General features: G+C 39.7%; 1 protein-coding gene across 1 annotated transcript in view; it reads right to left on the reverse strand.

Annotated features, from left to right (window-relative positions):
* The window catches only part of HMCN1 (hemicentin 1), a 1072905-nt gene that overhangs the window by 928693 nt on the left and 122839 nt on the right, over positions 1-21373 (reverse strand). The window contains exon 2 of the mRNA XM_085601687.1: positions 15823-15893. Coding sequence (XP_085457813.1) covers positions 15823-15893 — 71 coding nt within the window. The remainder of the gene's footprint in view (positions 1-15822; positions 15894-21373) is intronic.

The following is a 21373-nucleotide window of genomic DNA, read 5'->3' on the forward strand; positions in this document are numbered from 1 at the left end:
ATGACCACTTTAATGCACATGTATTGATATCAATATGCTCATGATGGCTATTTTGTATGAAATCCAATTTACTGATATGGTTCCCCGGACATTATTCTGAAGATACATGCTATGACCACCTGTTTGTCCTGTCACCAATGTACGATGAAATGTTGTATATAACGCTTATATGATGACAAGCCTTCACTTTCGTTTTTTTGCTACATGATATGCAATGTAAATAACGATAGCCCCCAAATGTTATCATATATATATATATATAGATGGGTCCAAATAACTGCGTGGGGCTAGCTCTATCTATGACCCCTGACTGTATTCGGAATAACTGCTTCTAATCACAGAATATGGATAACTCAATCGGCATCGGCGTGTCAATTGATTTATTGTTCTTAACACAATGGTTTTTGTTTACAAATATCTTGAAATGGGCTATGTGGTATCTAAATGCCTATATTGCTATGTACTGTTCTATCGCTTTTCGAAGTTGAGCCATCAGTGTCATTCGTTTTTATATTTATATCTAAATGCCCACATTGCTAGGTACTGATTGTTTATTTACATTACTTTTGGGAGGTGAACCATCACTTTCACATTGGAAAGAACTGTGTGTTTATTTACATTACTTGTGGGAGGTGAGCCATCAGTTTCATTCGTCTGTAAAAAACGGACCACCTCTAGGCGCACTGGCAGGCTAACTAGAGCCGTGTGGCTGAGCAAAATGGTCTTTCTGCTTGAACACACTTTCAAACCAACATCGCACACGACCCAGCTGGGTTGGTCTAAATTTTATTAAATGCCGTATTTGGAGCATTCTATTAATTAAATAGGCTCCAATCATAACATTGAAAAATTGTGAAACTATGAAATCACAACGGAGACGAACTCGAGTCCTATTTCTTTATCCATAACAGCTACTATTTAGCTGCTGCACGTTTCACGGTCAGGTTGGTGGCGTGCTTCATATCGACTCCCGGAGACTCCGAGAATACATTTCCAACATCAGGTAGGAGCGATCTCCTCTATATACGGCTCCAAACGGCTATGAAGCGACGATGTCCAATTATAGCCGGTTTATTTAACCTTCGCCGTATGGACCTGTAGTTTTTGTTTGCAATAACTCCCGCAATGCAGACTTAAAGATTTAGTTCACGCACTTCAATGAACTCTTAAACTGAGTTCATGCTATCACTCGTTTTTGGGTCATTTTTTAAGGAAAGAAATTACAACACTTGTCTGAATACGTATTCGATCTACACTGACTACAATTAGGGGGTAATGATGAACTAGCGTTACAACACGACTCGCACGCAATTACGCTTGCGTTCTGTATGAATTCGAGCCCGTGATGACTCCAGAGTTCAGTATGTTTGAAATGTTCACATAGCATACTAGCCTAATACTTAATGAGGGCTGATTTGTGATTTATTCTAGTTGAAGTGATACCCTGATGTCCCAGACTCCAGCATTGCTAAATAAATTATCCTGAAGTCAGGTGAGCTTTCCTATAGACCACTAAGCTTTAGTGGCGCCTTACCTTAACTCTATAGCCATTATTCTGAATATTCCTATCTGCGTTTAAATTTGCAGTGACTGATAGCTGGCGCGTTGACCGGAATGACAAAAGGAGAACAAGAGTAGATAATTAGGCGAAGAAGAACCTAGACCTTCGTTGATATTGGTAAAAATTAATATTTTTACTTGTGGCATTTGGTGTTTAAGTAAGACTAGCATTTGGAACTTTTCGAAGTTGAGCCATCAGTGTCATTCGTTTTTATATTTATATCTAAATGCCCACATTGCTAGGTACTGATTGTTTATTTACATTACTTTTGGGAGGTGAACCATCACTTTCACATTGGAAAGAACTGTGTGTTTATTTACATTACTTGTGGGAGGTGAGCCATCAGTTTCATTCGTCTGTAAAAAACGGACCACCTCTAGGCGCACTGGCAGGCTAACTAGAGCCGTGTGGCTGAGCAAAATGGTCTTTCTGCTTGAACACACTTTCAAACCAACATCGCACACGACCCAGCTGGGTTGGTCTAAATTTTATTAAATGCCGTATTTGGAGCATTCTATTAATTAAATAGGCTCCAATCATAACATTGAAAAATTGTGAAACTATGAAATCACAACGGAGACGAACTCGAGTCCTATTTCTTTATCCATAACAGCTACTATTTAGCTGCTGCACGTTTCACGGTCAGGTTGGTGGCGTGCTTCATATCGACTCCCGGAGACTCCGAGAATACATTTCCAACATCAGGTAGGAGCGATCTCCTCTATATACGGCTCCAAACGGCTATGAAGCGACGATGTCCAATTATAGCCGGTTTATTTAACCTTCGCCGTATGGACCTGTAGTTTTTGTTTGCAATAACTCCCGCAATGCAGACTTAAAGATTTAGTTCACGCACTTCAATGAACTCTTAAACTGAGTTCATGCTATCACTCGTTTTTGGGTCATTTTTTAAGGAAAGAAATTACAACACTTGTCTGAATACGTATTCGATCTACACTGACTACAATTAGGGGGTAATGATGAACTAGCGTTACAACACGACTCGCACGCAATTACGCTTGCGTTCTGTATGAATTCGAGCCCGTGATGACTCCAGAGTTCAGTATGTTTGAAATGTTCACATAGCATACTAGCCTAATACTTAATGAGGGCTGATTTGTGATTTATTCTAGTTGAAGTGATACCCTGATGTCCCAGACTCCAGCATTGCTAAATAAATTATCCTGAAGTCAGGTGAGCTTTCCTATAGACCACTAAGCTTTAGTGGCGCCTTACCTTAACTCTATAGCCATTATTCTGAATATTCCTATCTGCGTTTAAATTTGCAGTGACTGATAGCTGGCGCGTTGACCGGAATGACAAAAGGAGAACAAGAGTAGATAATTAGGCGAAGAAGAACCTAGACCTTCGTTGATATTGGTAAAAATTAATATTTTTACTTGTGGCATTTGGTGTTTAAGTAAGACTAGCATTTGGAACTTTTCGAAGTTGAGCCATCAGTGTCATTCGTTTTTATATTTATATCTAAATGCCCACATTGCTAGGTACTGATTGTTTATTTACATTACTTTTGGGAGGTGAACCATCACTTTCACATTGGAAAGAACTGTGTGTTTATTTACATTACTTGTGGGAGGTGAGCCATCAGTTTCATTCGTCTGTAAAAAACGGACCACCTCTAGGCGCACTGGCAGGCTAACTAGAGCCGTGTGGCTGAGCAAAATGGTCTTTCTGCTTGAACACACTTTCAAACCAACATCGCACACGACCCAGCTGGGTTGGTCTAAATTTTATTAAATGCCGTATTTGGAGCATTCTATTAATTAAATAGGCTCCAATCATAACATTGAAAAATTGTGAAACTATGAAATCACAACGGAGACGAACTCGAGTCCTATTTCTTTATCCATAACAGCTACTATTTAGCTGCTGCACGTTTCACGGTCAGGTTGGTGGCGTGCTTCATATCGACTCCCGGAGACTCCGAGAATACATTTCCAACATCAGGTAGGAGCGATCTCCTCTATATACGGCTCCAAACGGCTATGAAGCGACGATGTCCAATTATAGCCGGTTTATTTAACCTTCGCCGTATGGACCTGTAGTTTTTGTTTGCAATAACTCCCGCAATGCAGACTTAAAGATTTAGTTCACGCACTTCAATGAACTCTTAAACTGAGTTCATGCTATCACTCGTTTTTGGGTCATTTTTTAAGGAAAGAAATTACAACACTTGTCTGAATACGTATTCGATCTACACTGACTACAATTAGGGGGTAATGATGAACTAGCGTTACAACACGACTCGCACGCAATTACGCTTGCGTTCTGTATGAATTCGAGCCCGTGATGACTCCAGAGTTCAGTATGTTTGAAATGTTCACATAGCATACTAGCCTAATACTTAATGAGGGCTGATTTGTGATTTATTCTAGTTGAAGTGATACCCTGATGTCCCAGACTCCAGCATTGCTAAATAAATTATCCTGAAGTCAGGTGAGCTTTCCTATAGACCACTAAGCTTTAGTGGCGCCTTACCTTAACTCTATAGCCATTATTCTGAATATTCCTATCTGCGTTTAAATTTGCAGTGACTGATAGCTGGCGCGTTGACCGGAATGACAAAAGGAGAACAAGAGTAGATAATTAGGCGAAGAAGAACCTAGACCTTCGTTGATATTGGTAAAAATTAATATTTTTACTTGTGGCATTTGGTGTTTAAGTAAGACTAGCATTTGGAACTTGATTACTAATGTGCACATATGTTAATAGGTAATCTCCTCTGACTGCCACTACGCCATACTGTCCGACTCCGGTCCCTTCACCGCTATTTGGGTGAGTTTATGGGAAACTTAAACCTTCCCAAACTTTACTTTTAACACAGCAGATACTGATCTATATTTATTTCATGCAGGCTGTTATACATCCCCATTGTCCTGAAGAAGACCCGACATGACCATATAGAACAACTGGTCGACACAGGGTCGAAACGTTGACGGTTCCACAGTCCTGCACTAATTGGAATACCTTGTACATACAGATTATAGGACGTGTGCTATACAAGGCTCATTACCTATCCACAAATTAGCCGAGGACTTTTTGTGTTAAAACAACTTCCTTCGTATTTTATCAACATTGTAAATATCCTCTTTTGCACTATTACACTGAGTCACCCCATTCACTTTGTCACTGCGTCGTTGCTTTGTAAATATTTTTGTATATACAGTCCGTTTGTATATTTTTGGTACATATCTAAAGGAGTTGATGAATGATTTAAAATTCATATGAAATACTAAAAATAAATTGTTACGTTTTCTGAAGTATTACTCAGTCTTTAAGATTAATTGCTTGCTAGATCATTGATTGCTGTGTTTCTGTTCTATTGATTTTTCTTCATTGTAAATACTAATTCCCCTACGGAACCATTGTTCATATATATTCTCAAACGAGGGCACAGCATGGAATCAATCACTCACTAGGTATTGGTCGATCAAAAAAGGATCAAATTATCTTTTTAGAAAGGAAACATAAATAAAACAAATTTTACCTGATAAGTCAATAGGACTGTTGTAGTCCACCAGTGGCTTTTAGAAAGAAGAATGCCCAACTTCCCTACTTCCAGCTCTTGGCACATGGAATAACCAGATGTTGGAAAAATAAGAGTATCTGGCTCTCCTAAGCTCGGAAGAATTAGAAAATCAATCATACACTGGAAAAGCACCCAAATTATCCCACAAAGGGACAAGAAATGTGGACTCTGGCACAAAGAGTAAAATTGCTTTCCAAGGATGCTAAGGCTGCTGTCAGAGCACACACACACACACATACGCATGCACCACATACACCCAAAGAGTCACCAGTTCCTTCCACAATGACTTCCAAAAACGTACACATCCTCTCCTCTCTTTTCCCTGCTTCTCACCCTCGTTTGCGCGCAGACCAGTATTTAACGGAGACTCTGACCAATCACACGAATCACAAGGAGCAGCCCGTGCAGGTAAGAGTGGTGGGGCGGTGGGGCTGTGTGTGGGGGGACTCAACAGACGATGATGAGGGAAAATTAAATAACAAAATAATTTTCCCTCCTCGTCATCTGTCGAGTCCACCCCACCATTCTTACCTGCACAGGCCTCTCCTGAAGTCACCTCAGGGTATCTCATTAACTTCATCCATCCAGGGAGCAGAGCGGGTCACAAGGACCAACAGGCAATCCACCCAGAGAGCCACAAATGCATAAGACATCATTTGCAATGCCAATGGACACTGCAAGACTTACTTGCAGTGTTTATTGACTTTATGATGCTAAAACCTGCCTTTGAGGAAAATGTAAAAAAAAAAGTGTATGTTCTCATTCACACTCTAAATGAAAATGATGACAATATGCATGGGCATAGTGATTTTTCCAGGGCACTCAACGTGTTCAAGAGTGCGGCCCATGCATATGAATCAAGAGAACTAGAAACTCTTGTACACCAAATAATTGATCATTAAATGTCACATTGACGGACGGTAAATAACATCTATGCTTAACTCTATTTGCCATTATGTTTTACAAGTACTCCTCAGATACGCTTTTGGTGGCTCTGTAGCCTCTGTCGTTCAGCTACTACATTTGCTTTCAGCTGTTATCTGATATTTGATTTCGTTCACTGTTTTTGCTCTCAATAAACCATTAAAAATACTGTTTTCCTCTTTTAGGTCTAACCAAGTTTCTTCCACTGTATTACATTAATCCCTGGGTGATGACATTGTTTATTTTGAAAAAAAGGGTCTAAAATTGCCACTCTGTAGTTAAACATCTGTGATTTTGACAAAAAAAGTTACCTTACCATATTTTATAGTGTTGCCATAATCCTCTTGTTCTGTCATCTCAGTGTTTATCCATAAATGCTTTATTTAAAACTGCTATAATACCACACTATGGATGGTAATTTGTCTAATATATGATCAAGCCATGCTCCTCATGCTCTGTTATCAATTAATCTTCTGTGTTGAATCATCTAAATCTATGATTAGTCTTCTAATGTGTACCATCCATGATGAATTTTGTACTGTTTATCTTATCAGTTTTGGGATGTTTATGATATTTTCATATTCCTGGTCGAGTCCGGTCTCATGTACTGGCTGCTGCTTTTCTGTTCTGAGGTCTTCATGGCTACCTTTTTGCTTTTGGTGGGTTCTCTGGGGGTGGGAAATGGTTGGGGGTGGGGTTGGGGTTCTTTTTTGTATTATTGAGGTTTTGTTTACCAACAATGAAAGTCAGATACACGTTTTTGTTTATCTCATGTAGCACTGATATACAATTTATATACAAGTGTAACCTTGTTCTCCTCTCCTGTTTTCCCTTCTGCATCTTCCATTCCCCTTTCTCTATTTGGAGTCTCCCTCGTTGATGATTTCCCAATCTAGCCCAGATTTTAGATATGCCTCATGTTTCTGTTAAAATTGTCTCCCTTGGTACTAATGGTTTAAACCATCCCATCTTAAGGAAAAAGATCCAAGAATATTGCCATTAATTGAAAAGTGATATCCTTCTACTCAAAGAAACAAGAGCCAGGCTATCTGAAGCCCATAGCATGCAACACAATTGAATATTGACTATGCTTGTTCCTCCACGTATAACAAGAAATATTGGGTATTAGCCTTGATCTTGATGCATGCAGGGTGCCAGCTTGACACTATTGTCCATGACGACCAAGATAGATGGCTCATTTCCAAAATTCACCAAAAACAACTTCTCCATTGACATTGCAAACATTTGTGCCCCAGCGATGGACAACCCAACATTCTGGACCTCCCTAAACCAGAGACTTTTCCGAAATCCCATCAAGCAAAAAGCTGAACCTAGCAGGTGACTTTAATTTACCTTATGACACCACCCTGGATAGATTCTCACAGTTTAAATATAGACCCAACCGTTCACATACTCTTGTTCAAAAACTTACCGAAGACAATGAAATTACTGACAAATGGCACCTTCATAATCCAACTGGGAGTGATTTTACTTTTTATTCTCACAACTCCTTATCCAGACTAGATTACTTTTTCATCAGCAAATCCCTGGATCAATCAATATCTAACCCCACCATTGAGCCAATTATGGTCTTGGACCAGGTGTGCATCTCCATCACTCTAAATCTCACTGATTCTCCTCCTAAATCTATATCCTGGAGAATGAATGATGAGATTCTTCAGGATCTGGTCTACAGGAATATAGTGGCACATCATTAACCAATTTTCTAAATGATAATATCACCTCTGATTTTGATGAATGCACCCTGTGGGATGCTATGAAAGCTACAATTAGGGGTGTGATGTTAAGGGTAATGGCAAATAAAAACAAGCAGCTGAACTCTAAACTAAATATCCAGGAGAAAGAAATACAGGTTTTAGAAAAAGATAGAATCAAGAATCTTACATCTAACAATACCTCCAGAATCAAACAACTTAAATGCGAATACAACAAAAAGTTAGTGAAAGGGCTCATGTGTGATCAACCAAACTTAAGTCTAGAAACCTGCTACAGCATCATAAACTGGGAGACAACTGGCTCTTACCCTCAATCTGTCAACATTTAGGCCATTAAAGATCATTTAGGATGCCTACAAACTGATCTTGCAAAAATTATAGATACCTTTCGTAACTTCTATTCGCAACTGTATAATCTCACAAAATCAGGTAATAATGATTGTGCAGTTGCCTGCAAATTCTTTTTAAATCCTCTTCAACAGCCCGGAGTACCTGATGAGGCCTTCGTTCTACTAAATATCCCTATTACGTGGGAAGAAATTTGCTAAGGTATTAAGGTATTTGAAACCAAACAAAGCCCTTGACTTGGGTGGTTTTCCGGCTTCTGTTTACCATAGCTACTAACAAATATTAGAGCCACATATTCTTACCCTCTTTCAGAAATTCAACTTGACCGGCAAACTTGTTTCCTTTTCAGAGGCACTTATCATATTGATTCCCAAGGAGGAGAAGACCCCCTAGATACCAAATTTTTAGAACTAACTCATTATTAAATACTGACTATAAAAGGTATAGTAAGATTTGGTCTCGCCAACTTGAGATAGTTCTTCCGTTACTTATACATCCATCTCAGACAGGTCTTGTGAAGAGCTGTTTACTCGCTTATAATATTAGGACCTTTCCCATGTTTTAGAGAACACAAAAATTACTCTCCTTTCCGGCCATGGCTATGGCTTTGGAAGCAGAAAAAGCAGTCAATACCATTTCATCGTCTTTTTTACATGCTACTTTGGAGAAATTCGACCTAGGTTCAGGATTTATCTTCTTGGCCATGGCTATACTGTAACTAGATAGCCCGCATTAAACTAGATGGTCATATTTCTGAAGCTTTTGCTCTAGCTCAAGCTATGAGCTAAGGATGACCCTTGTCGCCACTTTTATTTCTTTTATCAATTGAACCCCTCCTGCTTTCTATTCATATTAATGAAAACGTTAAAGGCATCCCTTTCAAAAATGTTTCTCAGATACTAGTTGCATGTGCGGATGACGTCCTAATCTTTTCCAATGAGTCAGAGAGTGCCATCACCGAAATTCTAAATGTGATCACAGATTATGCCAAGGTCGCAGGTTTCTCTTTAAATAAAGAAAAGAATGAAATGTTCACCCTTAATAACTTGTGTCTTCCATTTATGGGGTCAACTTCACTCCTTAAATGACAACCTAGCAAACTTAAATATTTGGGACTTGAGTTTGCAAAATCTAGATTAGAAACAAAAAATCGTATTGAAACTTCCTTTCTTGCAAAAATAAAAAAAGCTAACTGAGGAGTAGTCTCCTAAAATCATTACATGGTGGCGTAGGGCTGAAACTGTTAAAATGTTAATTGCCCCTAAAATCAACTTCTATCCTAATATGCTACCTCTACACTTCTCCAACTCTTTCTTTACATCTCTTAATGCTCAAATTACGGCATTGATTTGGAAAGGAAAAAAGGCAAGAATCTCACCACGTAAATTACAATCAAACAAACAACAGGGCGGTATTAACCTCTCCAGTTTTTTGCTCTATCAAATTGCATTTTTAATTAGACCAACCATCTGAAAGTTACACCCATCTGCTCCTCATCGTCCTACTTGGGTGGGCTTGGAGAGGGATCTAACTACTCCGCTCTCGCCCATAAATATCCTAACAATTCTTACCAAATTATTAAAGACTCAGTCGCAGCTGTCGAAAGATTCCCTAATAAAATCAAAAACTCTGAACTTGCTTCCTATGGTTCAATCCATCGATAAAACTTGATCCTAACCACTCTTTCTGGAAAGATAGGCCTTGATTGGATTACTATATTTTAAGGACATTATATCCCCGGAAGACACTCCAACTATTGCTATATTAACAGCTAAATTCTCTCTCCAACCAGTTGACTTTATAATTTCATGTCCCTTAAAGTTGCTCTTAGAGGTTTTAAGAAACCACATAAAGCAGACTGTTTCAACTTCCTCCAAACCCTAATATCTAAAAGTCTCTGTAATCTATAAAACACTTAAGATGACCTCTCCTATTGTTACGGACGAGATCCAAAAAACATGGGAAGCATCGTGCATCAAGTATAATGTCTCCATACTACCATTGCAATGGCCTGATATTTGAAAATCTATGCTAATGCATAGAGTGTCACCTCTCATCTTACAATGTAAACTGTGGACAAAACATAGGGCCTTCTGGATGCCGGAAAAGTTAAATAAACGTGGTCTCCACTCTTCAGCTGCTTTTTGGCATTGCTAGCACCCATCAGGTGATCTAGAACAATTGCTATTTTACTGCAAACATATTACTCACTTCTGGCTATCTATTCAAACATCACTCTCAAATATATTCAACAAACAAATTCCACTATCACATACCACAATTTCCCTGTGTATAAATGCAACATCAGACTTGAAAACACTAAACTCACTATCATCTTGGAACTGTTTCTTCATTGATATTTTGCTTGCAACGGGTATTAACACGATTCATGCTAACTGGAAAAGTCAAAACAACATATCTTACCACACGTGGTGAGCATGGGTATGTTTTTGCAAGAGTGCTGATAGTCTTATGCATAATCAATCTTTTAACAAAAAGTCTTCTCGTTTTTTAAGGTCCAAACTAGACTTATATCTGCAAAAGATTAACCCACCCTAAAGTATATGAGGAGACTTTTTCGTACAATCCTCATACAATCCCGATAGTCAATACTCATATTCATACGCTCTTCTTCTTCTTCTCTTCACCCTTTATGGCATCCCCATTGATCTTTTGCCTTTGTCATGTACAGTTATTGTGTTATGTGAGGTATTACATTTTACTCACTTTTTTTCACCCTCTCATCTTATGCTCAGAATACACATATATTCATAGACCTACAATCAAAATGCTGTTACAACTCTGACGGTTTATTCAATTGTACTGTAACTTCTCAGTATATACCATTACATGCTGTTTTTTGTTCTTTGGGAAAACAAAACGCAATAAATAAAAATGAAATGAAAAGGAGTGCAGTCCATGCTATACATATAGGCTCTCATCAGTAAACAATTTAGTCTCTACACTATATTGCCCCTGCCACCCGGTAGTAAATGTACAATATCGAAACTTTGATTTCAACTGTCATGTCCTCTATAAGAAAAACGGGCATTAAACCAATATATGTAGTGCATAATCGTTAATTACACAGCACATGCAGAAACATGGAATGAACGTGGAATTAACGGCAGAAAATGGTAATAACTCTTAAATATATTTGGACAGGGACACCTATGCTTACTGTGCTCACTTGCAAGTCTACCCCCTATTCATTAACAGCCAGACAAGAGATCTGAATGGGAATATCATGACAGTGCTAAATTCTATCAAAGATCTGTGTTGGTACAGGCGCTCCTTTTTCCAGTAGGCATTAAACCCACAATAGCACCAACTCAAGAATTTTAACATTTGGTGGCGGCTATTTTTTTACTCTAAAAAACACCCCTGTACTGGTGAGGTTGAGGTGAATGATAAGACACCTCCCACTTAAAAATTGTTAATTTCCAAAAACCCAGTCACAGGTCAAAAGGCAAGGGATGCTCAGTCAAGAACCACCAGGCAACAACTTTTCACTGATAGATGCACACTACCCCTACTTTTGCTTTCCACTTAGTTTTATAAACGAAAGTACTATATCTTGCAAGAAAACTAAAAGAATCATAACTCAATTATGAACCATTACCAGGATGGTTGCTCCATTTGTTTTCTAACCATGTTGCTTCTTGTTTGGCCTACATTGTAGAAATCCAATTTTGACCCAACAGATCCTAGAAATTATGGCCCTTTGCAGGAATCTCGCTGTTGGTAAAGCTTTGGAGCAGGTGGTTTCTGATCAGGCACAAAACCATCTTGATGGCCATAATATCCTCAATTCGAAGGTGTTGGGCCAAGATTGCACTGCTAGATGTGGTTTATAATGTATTTAGAATTGTTTTTATGGGAGCAGCTTCCTTATGAATGGCTATCAGCGAGTCAGATGGACCATCTTGTCTCTCTTCTAATGGAAAGTGCCTGTGGCTACAAACATGAATCGCCATGCTCTCCTGCCACCTCCGGAAGCATCACCTCCTCTTCTAGTCTTATGATGATGATACTCCGGTGACGATTAGATATGACAAAATGACCAACAATATTGGTCTACTTTTATCAAGTCTTCACCACTGTTCCCAATAAGGCGCGCGCACCTCTCTTCCTGTGAGCGCGCACTCCCATGTGTGTAGCGCGCACACACAGGACATCCCGAGAGAGAATTCACGCCGCCGCTTTAAAAGGCGAGCGGCGCAAAATGCACTTCCTTGATGAAGTTTTGCCAGCAGGAGTGCAGGTAAGGCTGATTGCGGCACTTGCTGCATGTTTTGCGCTGCGCTCTGCAGGGAAGACTGTGGGCTTTTGTTTAAGTATTCATGTTAATCACAGCCCCTTCACGAGCTGTGATTAACATGACTGCTTAAACAAAAGCCCACAGTCTTCCCCGCACTGCGCTTTACTAACAAAAGAGTAGAGCAAGTTTAAAAACATAGCGTGTAAGTACACGCTGGGTTTTTAAACTTGCTCTACTCTTTTGATGAGCTTAATGTCCTTTACCCACTTCCTCAAGCAAGACAATACAGCTATTCTAAACAATTTAGACGCAAAAATAAAAAAAAGCCCTCGTGAGGCAGGTTCATCTTACTCCACCATTCTTGTAAATCGGCTTACTGTTAGAGCGGGCCCAAGAAGAGGGCATGCTATCAGAGCAGTTAATGTCGTTTATAAGGCAACAATTGGTGGTTTTAAGGGCTACATGAAGGTTTTTAGTCCCAATCAACAGCTACAGCACAATACATCAAATATCCTCTCATGTCCTGCCAATATCATCTGCTCTACAATCCAGTTTCTGTGCTTAGCTCCAGCTGAGGATTTCTATTTGAGGATTTCTATTTTATGAAAATAAATCGTTAGCGGTAGCTAAGGAAGTGAGAACCATCTACACTGGATAGTTATTACAAGGATATTTGATGTATTGTGCAGTAGCTATTGATTGGGACTAAAAACCTTCATGTGGTCCTTGAAACCACCGGCACAAATTAAGCACTGCGCTTTACTAACAAAAGGTTAGAAAAGCAACCAATCGTTTTTTTAATGAACAAGAATGTATTTTTCTCAGTGCAGAAAGATTTGGAACACCGTTTTTAATTGTAAAAACATATTTTTTAAACACATCACTTTATATTAAAGTTGACATTTATCAATGAAAAACACCAAAAGTGCTGTTTTTGACTGATAGTTATATTTTGTCAAATGTTTTAATTTTTGGTTCGTTTTTGTAGTATTATTGGCACTCATCTGGGTAATGTTGGCCCAAAAGATTGATTTTCTTTGCCCAAACTAATGCTAACTAAAACCAGTTTAATCTTGTTGTAGCAACTGTCCAGGAGCGAGAAAGGAAACAACAGTGAGGAAAGAGAGAGGTAGGGGAAAAAAGGAAAGGAGTGATAGGGAAGGTCAGGGCCTCTAGGAGAGGTGAAAGGGAGGTAAAGGCTAATGGACAGGAGAGTTAGAAGGGCAAAATGGAGGGAGAGATAAATGGAATAAGGGGAGAGGGATGAGACAAGGCGATGATAGAAACAAAGATCACATGTGTGATTGAAGGATCAGGGAAAACTAGAGAAAGGGAAGGAGAAGTAGGAAAATGGGAAAAAACAAGTAAGGAGACGAGAGGTGAGGACAGAAGAAGAGAAAAGCAAAAAGAAGAGAATGAGGGGAGCAATGGGAGACAAAAGAAAAAGCAAGACACATAAAAGAGAAAAGGAGAGAAAAAAGGGATGGATTAGAAGGAGGCATAGAGTCTTTTGGGGGTCCACTGCCATTGATGTAGTATCTTAAAATAACTATCTTTCAGACGGGCCTCCCTTAACCCTCAATCATGTTCTTCTAATGGTTCCTCTGAATCCCCTCAAAGAATTGTGTCTGTAATTGCACTTCCCTCCAATTATGAAGTGCATTTGAGGTGGCTTGCAAGAAGAGCTTAGCAATTAGAGTTGCATATAAGCCAGAATCCGCCCCACCATATTCCTTCCAGGTGAGTAGATATTGAAGAATTAAGGACTATGGTATGTAGATAGGTCATTGGCCCAGTTTTCCACGTATTGGGTGCACCAGTAGAACATGTCTCCACTGTTTGGTATGTGGGATATTATGAGATTGCACTAAATCCTGGAAGGGTCTAACTAAATTATGTCAGTTATCCCTGTCAGTTTGCAGGCTCTCAACATTGCCCATCTAATTTCTTCTCCCCCAATTCCATTCTGACCATTCCATTATAATGGCATTTTCAGCTGAAGAACTGCATGTACTTCAGGCAGTCTATGGACCCTCAGCCGTTGGGTGTCTTGTGCTTTTCTAAACCTAAAGTGTACTTGCCTGTGTAACCAATTCATGTTATGGCGTGTGTATCCAAATTGCAAATCTGCCTTAAGCCCCTTAACGTGGGTTGTATGTGTGGAAATGCACCGTCTTTTCAGTTTTTTAAAGCAAAAGTTTGGAGTGATATTTGTCACTGCGCACAAGCGCGGTCTGGTTCCTGGTGCACACAGCCATGGCTGCAGCGCACAGAGAGCCTACACTGCCGCACACAGAGGAAAAAAATGAGAGGGAACATTGGTCTTAACTATATTTTACTCCTATCTACTTCCACTTTCTTTCCCACCTCTCAAACTTCTCTCCCTCTCTCGCTGTTTTCTCTGCTTTTCCCCATTTAACAAATTCTTTTTCTTTCTATCTTTCTTCCCTCTCCCTTACTCCTCTCTCATCTCTTCTCTTTTCTATGTCCTACTCTTCTCTCTCCCCAGCCTCTCTTTAATTCACTGTCCTAGCTATTTCATCGTCGTATTCTTTCACATCCCTTGTCTTTGCTTGTCTCGCTCCCTCTCCTCCCTCACTTACATTCCTATTTTTGCTCAATTCTTTTCCCTCTTTCCTCTTCCACTTGTTCTTATCTCCCTTCTCTCTTTATCACTTCCACTTTCTCTCACCTTTTCATACGCTCCTTTTTCATGCCTTTCCTCCTTGTTCTCAATTTCACCCTTATGCTCACTTGCTTTTGCTTGTTAAATCTTTCTTCTTCTCCATTCTCTCACATTAGTAGCTTGTCTTCTCGTCTTTTACTTTCTCATTTTGTGTTCTCTCTCTCTATTCTTTCCTCCATCAAAGGCAGACATATGAGTGCATTCTGTGCTTTTTAGGGTCAGAAGCCCTTTGCCAGGTCCCTCAATTTCCCAATAGACAAGTCTGTCCTGTTCCTTCCTATCTTCCGAACTCATCCTTGCCCATGCAACACCTCCACCACCCCAGACTAAATATTCTAACAGGGAAGAGCAGACAAAGTAACAAGCCTCTATAGGACCGCACAAAAATAAATCTGAGGGGGACCACTGCAAGGGACAACGGCGCATCTCACACCCTTGTGCCCTGGCGCCACTACAGCGGCTGCACCAGAGATAGTTACGCCCTGGTGGAGTGTCCAAAGCAGTTCAGGCAAAAACACAGTTCAATGTTGAACTGCATTCTCATCTACAAAGTGCACAATAGCATAGCTAAGATACAGCATGGCCATGCCCACATCTGTAAAAAAAAAACAAGGGTTATTGTGCATGGGACTACATTGTTGACTCTGCACCTCCCTCAACGGCAGCTTTAATCTCAAGACCCATGCTAGAATAACTTGGGCTATTAAGTTTTAATAAACTAACCACTTTCATTTCATACGCATACATCACACTCACCTGAACATACAGCTCCTTGAGTTCATACTGGAATTTTTTGGGATCTGTGGTAATCGTTACTGGACCAATCTCTGAAATGAAAAAATACAAATGCTTACAAAATTAGGTTGTAGAAAGAAACTCAATATTGTGTCCAAGAATCAGCATTTTTCTAGTTTGCAGTATTTAAGAGGCGGAGGGCAGTGAAACTCTGACACTTCATTTCCCGTAGGACACTAATGTAGGAATGCAACTTTATATAGGACGAACCTCCCTGAGATGCAATGGAGGGCTGTAAATTAATTAGGGAGTGAACATTAGGAGACCACTTTCTTCACATCAAATCCAGATTTTACTGTTTTTTTTCTTTTTTATAATTTTTCTTGAAAAATAAAGGAAAGAACATTAGCAATAACAGCAATACACCAGCGATAGTAAATAAGAAGAAGTAGATAACAAAATAGTGAAATAGTTCAGAGAATAAACAAAGCAATACAAGTCGATAAATATATAATAATTATGTTTTGTATTATGAAAAGTGAAGGAGAGGATAGAAGAAGGGAAAGAAAAGAAGAGTGAGACAAAAAAATAATGACTAAGATATAGGTGTGTGAGCAGAAAGATACGAAGTGAAAAGTAACCAAAGTAGATTAGATTTGACTTTATGAGACAACGAGAGTGAAGAAACAGTAGGTATTCTATAAATAACATTCCACCATGTTAATATAGACAATTTAGAGGTGTCTTTCCAACAAGGAAGGATCACCTTAAATACAAGAGCAATAACAAAGATCAAATAATATAGGGTTAGGAGAAATGCTGTCAAAGTCCGGTGAAGCAGTTTCAAGAAAAACATTTGGCATTGATAATGGAATATAACAGTGAAACATTTCTAGAAACTTTGTCCAGATAGATTCCCTACATTTCAACACATTGGAACAATAGTATAATGGGTGAATTAAAGCCCCTGTGAAGGAAGAACAGGACCAGCATAAAGGAGAGGACGAGGGAGAGAATTTGAAGATACATTCAAGAGTAATGAGAGCTCTATTATGGATTTTACATTTTTTAACTACACATTTACGTGTAACCTGTTTTAATCACAGGGCAATGCAGTGAGTTGCCCAGAATCCCCATATTTCAGTGAAGGTCTGAAGCTGAGATAAGAAACCCATTGCCTAGGTTCTAAAGCTAGCAATTTAGTCTCTATTCTGCACATCCACCCATCAGCTATGTGCAGCAGACCAAGAACATGTAAAAGAGGCAGAGAGTTTGTGCTTTATGGAACAGCTCTCAAATAAATAAACAAACAAATCAATACATAAATAAATGAATGCATGAATACATAAATAAATGCAACTAGCAATTTGGATTTTTGGCCATTTTAATTTATGACAGAATTGCAGATTACCTTTAAAAATCTGAAGAATTAGCGGAGCTTTTACTCATTTTTATAGCACTAGTTTTATATTTTTCTCAAACTCTTCGTCTTGTTATGAAATTAGTAATATTAGCGTCATCAGCACTCAGGGCTAACAGGGCCAAACACAATTTACAAACAATATTAATAACAATTTTAACGAGGGCGGTACCCACACTTGAGGAATCTGTGTCTTTATTAGAGACTAAGGGAAATATGAATACAAATGTATAATACATTGCCTCTATTCCATGTTGTACCTAACTTCAATAAAAATAATTTTGACAAAAATATTTCAAACCTAAACGTCTTAAACCCTATCACCAAAACAAAGGTTTCTAGATAGCAACCTCATTAATAATAGAAAGAGGTTGATCATCTTAAAATGTCCACTCTGGATCAACATTAAAAAACTGACACCTTTCCCTTTGTTTGGGCCTGCATTAGGTGTTGTGTCTTCTACAAACATTTTAAGAATTTTACATGAATTACCTAAATTAATCAACACAAATAACAAGTATTGGCAAAGCCAATAGGTCTTGCCATTTTCTGCCAATGAAGACCTATTGCGTAAGTGCACTGTTAGACCTGTCAGCCTTAGGGTTGTCTTTCCCCAATCATTTTGCCTTACTCCTCCATTTTTGCTGATCTCGTTTTTGCTGGCCTTAGGACTCTGTGTACTTTACCACTGCTAACCAGGGCTAAAATGCTTGTGCTGCCTCCTTTGAAGACTCTGAAATTGGCTTACCCCAATGGTCACATTTGATTCACTTATAAGTCCCTAGTAAATTGGTACTACATGGACTCACTGTCTGTAAATTAAATGCTACTGGTTGGCCTGCAGCACTGTTTGTGACACCCACTTAAACAGCCCTTTTAAACACGTGTATGGCCTGCCATTGCAGCCTGTATGTGCAGTTTTAAACTCCCATTTTGACCTAGCCATATGAAACTTTGCCAGGCCTAATCCTTCATTTTTAATACATATAAGGTACCCATAAGGTAGGCCCTGAACAGCCCAGAGAGAAGGAAGCAGTATTGTTATAAAGCTGGAAATATACTTTTAACTTTTACATTTCCTGATAGTTTGTAATTTGTTTTTCACTACTGCAAGGAGAACATTGGGTTACCTTATTACATTTAATAAGTGATAACTTATGAATGGGATCAAGTAGAAATGTTGAGTTTGGTGTCTTGAAAATTTTAATTTAAAACTATCTTTAATGGAAAAGCCAGATTTTAAGTAACAAATCTGACAACACCACTTTTAGAAAGTTGCTATTGTTTTGTCCCTACCATTTAGTGCCTGCAGCCTGTATCTTGGGTCACATAACTAGGTGTAGCTGTAAGTTGGTCTTTGTGTATTGCTCCCAGATGGTGATGCCCCAGTACTGGACCCTTGGAAGTGCATCTGAAGGTGCTCTGCCAGCCCAGCTGTGGCCCAGTAACTAGAACCGAAGCGGCGCAACATATCTCCTCACAGCCACTCTGGAACTGCTGCAGTGCGGCTTTTCTCTGACGCAGGACCTACATCGCAGCTCACAGCTCCCTCAGAAAAGCCACTGCACAATGCATCCTCGGCGCAGGCCTTCGAATCGCAAGTCTCTCGTGGACAGCATCCATGACACAGCACTTCACATCGCTACCCCATGGTTTTCTCTGAACCTTGCTGCACAAAGCATCCTCTATGCTGGACTTTGCATCGCAAGCCACTCTTCAACAGCATACTCAACGATGGCAGAGTACTATGCATCGCAGCCCCTCAGCTCCTCAGAACTGCTGCACTACAATACATCCTTAACGCGGGATATCGCAACGCTCCGCAAACCAGGATTTAAGGTACTGTTGAGCGGGCCTAACTTGGTCTCTGTATCCAGCCCACGCTCCATTGCAGTCGCCTGAACTTGTGAATTTGTTCCAGTCCGGCACATCCAGATAACCACAGTTGGTCTTTTGTGCTTCTAGGAACATTTTCACTTTAATCTTTAAAATTGCATATCTCTGATTCTACTGATTTGATTTTTATTGTTTTAGTCTCAAATTATTTATCACATTTTACTATATTTTTCTAAATTGGTGTCAATGTTTTCTTGTGTTTTGTTTTCACTTTATTACTATTTGCATGAATACTTTACACATTGCCTCTAACTTAGACCTGACCGCTTTGTGCCAAGCTACATTTGTTTGAGTTTCACCCTGACAAAGAGACTGCGGTTGCTGCTTGAGTAGGGTTTCACCCCTCTCTATCAGAAACCCAATTTCCATCACGCATGACTTATGTCACACATGGCTTGTATATGCATCATAATGTTACGTCAGACCGAGCGTCATGACTCATGCGCAAGCATGCGTCATCATTCACTAAAAACACATGCATTCCCATTGAGCACTGAAATAAAAACAGAAAAATAGTTCCCTGAGCAAGCCAATGAGATTGACAAGAAAGCAAACTAATGGTAAGCAATGAGTTGAACCAAAGCCCACTGTAAGAACTGTCCCTAATAGATCTTCAACAGTACACAGCAATAAGCTATCTGTAGGCAGGAACTAAAAATGGAGAACACTTATAAGTGACCTCATGTAAACTCCTTGATCAAGGTGCAGTTGTATTTCCATCGCTTTAATGGGAGGAATGTATTTCAATTAAAAATGAAGTAGCAGGAAAACAGTCTGCCCGTTTATTGGGAGGGTACTGTAAAGTACGTATGTACCATTGTCAGGAGTGGTGCAATGTCTCTTTATTTACTGTTGTGTGCCTTTGTGGCATTCTGCAGACTTTGGGCCTTATTTGGAGTGTGGCGATCGTAACACTGTCAAAATGTGGCAATCTCCTTCTCTGTATTACAAGTGCCATAGGCCATAATGTGCTTTCAGTAGAGCAGACGGGACAGCTACCATGTTTGTGCCAGATCCCATCCACCAAACTCTACATAAGACCTTTGTGATTAGTAAACAACAGGTACATGCATCATTTAGCTCTAGATTTCAGCTGTGGAAGCAGAAAACACATTACTATAAATTAAAGATGTGCACAAAATGTTGCAACACAGTTTATTTGCTGCTTAACGTTGCACTATACTATAATACTGCAAGTGTGCCTCAAATGTTCAGCAGGATATGAGGGTTAATTAGTGTTTGGTGGGCTGCCCTTCCAGATGTCTGCCCCCTCCATATTCAGAGATCTAGAAATGCCTCGTAGCAGTGCTAAATTTGAGCCAGTGGTTTCCGGTGCTCGGCACTCACACAGAATTGTGAACACCAGCACTTATGACAGTCTGCCACATGGTGCGCTGTTTGTCCAATTTAGAGATGGGCACAACATTTATTTATGAATTCAATGTACATCAAAAACAACTAATAAATGCCCCCCAGGCAGTCTCGTAGTTGCTGGGGTCTGGAATAGTCTGAATTGTTACACATGTAGGAGTGTGATGCTTAGTAGTTGTGTTGGTAGTCATTGGCAACGCTGAAAGGGCAATGTATGGTGCAAGCTGCAGTGGCCCCCTGCCAAGAGCCCTGGCACTTATGATTTTACAAATTAAGCACTGCCTTGCAGAGATCTCTGTGCCATAACTGTTCCTTTGAGGGTACTGTCAGTGGCCGCCATGTTTCAAGCAGTTGCTCAGTAACCATTTTTTTTCCCATTACATTCAAAGTGGGAGTTGTTTTAAGAAAAACAAAAAGTTAATATAGCCTGAACACCTTTGATTTTTCTCACAGGGTGTGGGTGCCACTTCTATTGTTTTCTTTTTGGGACCGCCAAGCTTTTCAAAGCAGCCCTGAACAAGAAATGTATGTTGGAACATCCTCCCGAAATAGAGCAGATGGTCTTCTGTACCTAGTTGGCCCAATGCCGGTCTAAGGTTCTTGTCAGCAAAGTGAACTGAGGCTCCTTAGGCAGGAATATGAAAGTACCCTCGACTAGACAGAGCTGACGGACTAACACTTTGGCAGAGAGGGTACTCTGACTTGTCCGTCAAACTCTAAATACCCCCTTCAGAGCTGGGTGGAATCAAAAGATCCTCAGCTTTCTGGACAAAGTGATAAATCTAAAGAAGAATCACCTCCACCATACCATCCCTACGACGGATGAAATACGGCGCACATATGATCTTCTGGATGTAGTGCATAGCATGCACAGACCATGTGCTG

The sequence above is a fragment of the Triturus cristatus genome, chromosome 4_2 (genome assembly GCF_964204655.1).
Source record: "Triturus cristatus chromosome 4_2, aTriCri1.1, whole genome shotgun sequence".
Lineage (NCBI taxonomy): Eukaryota > Metazoa > Chordata > Amphibia > Caudata > Salamandridae > Triturus > Triturus cristatus.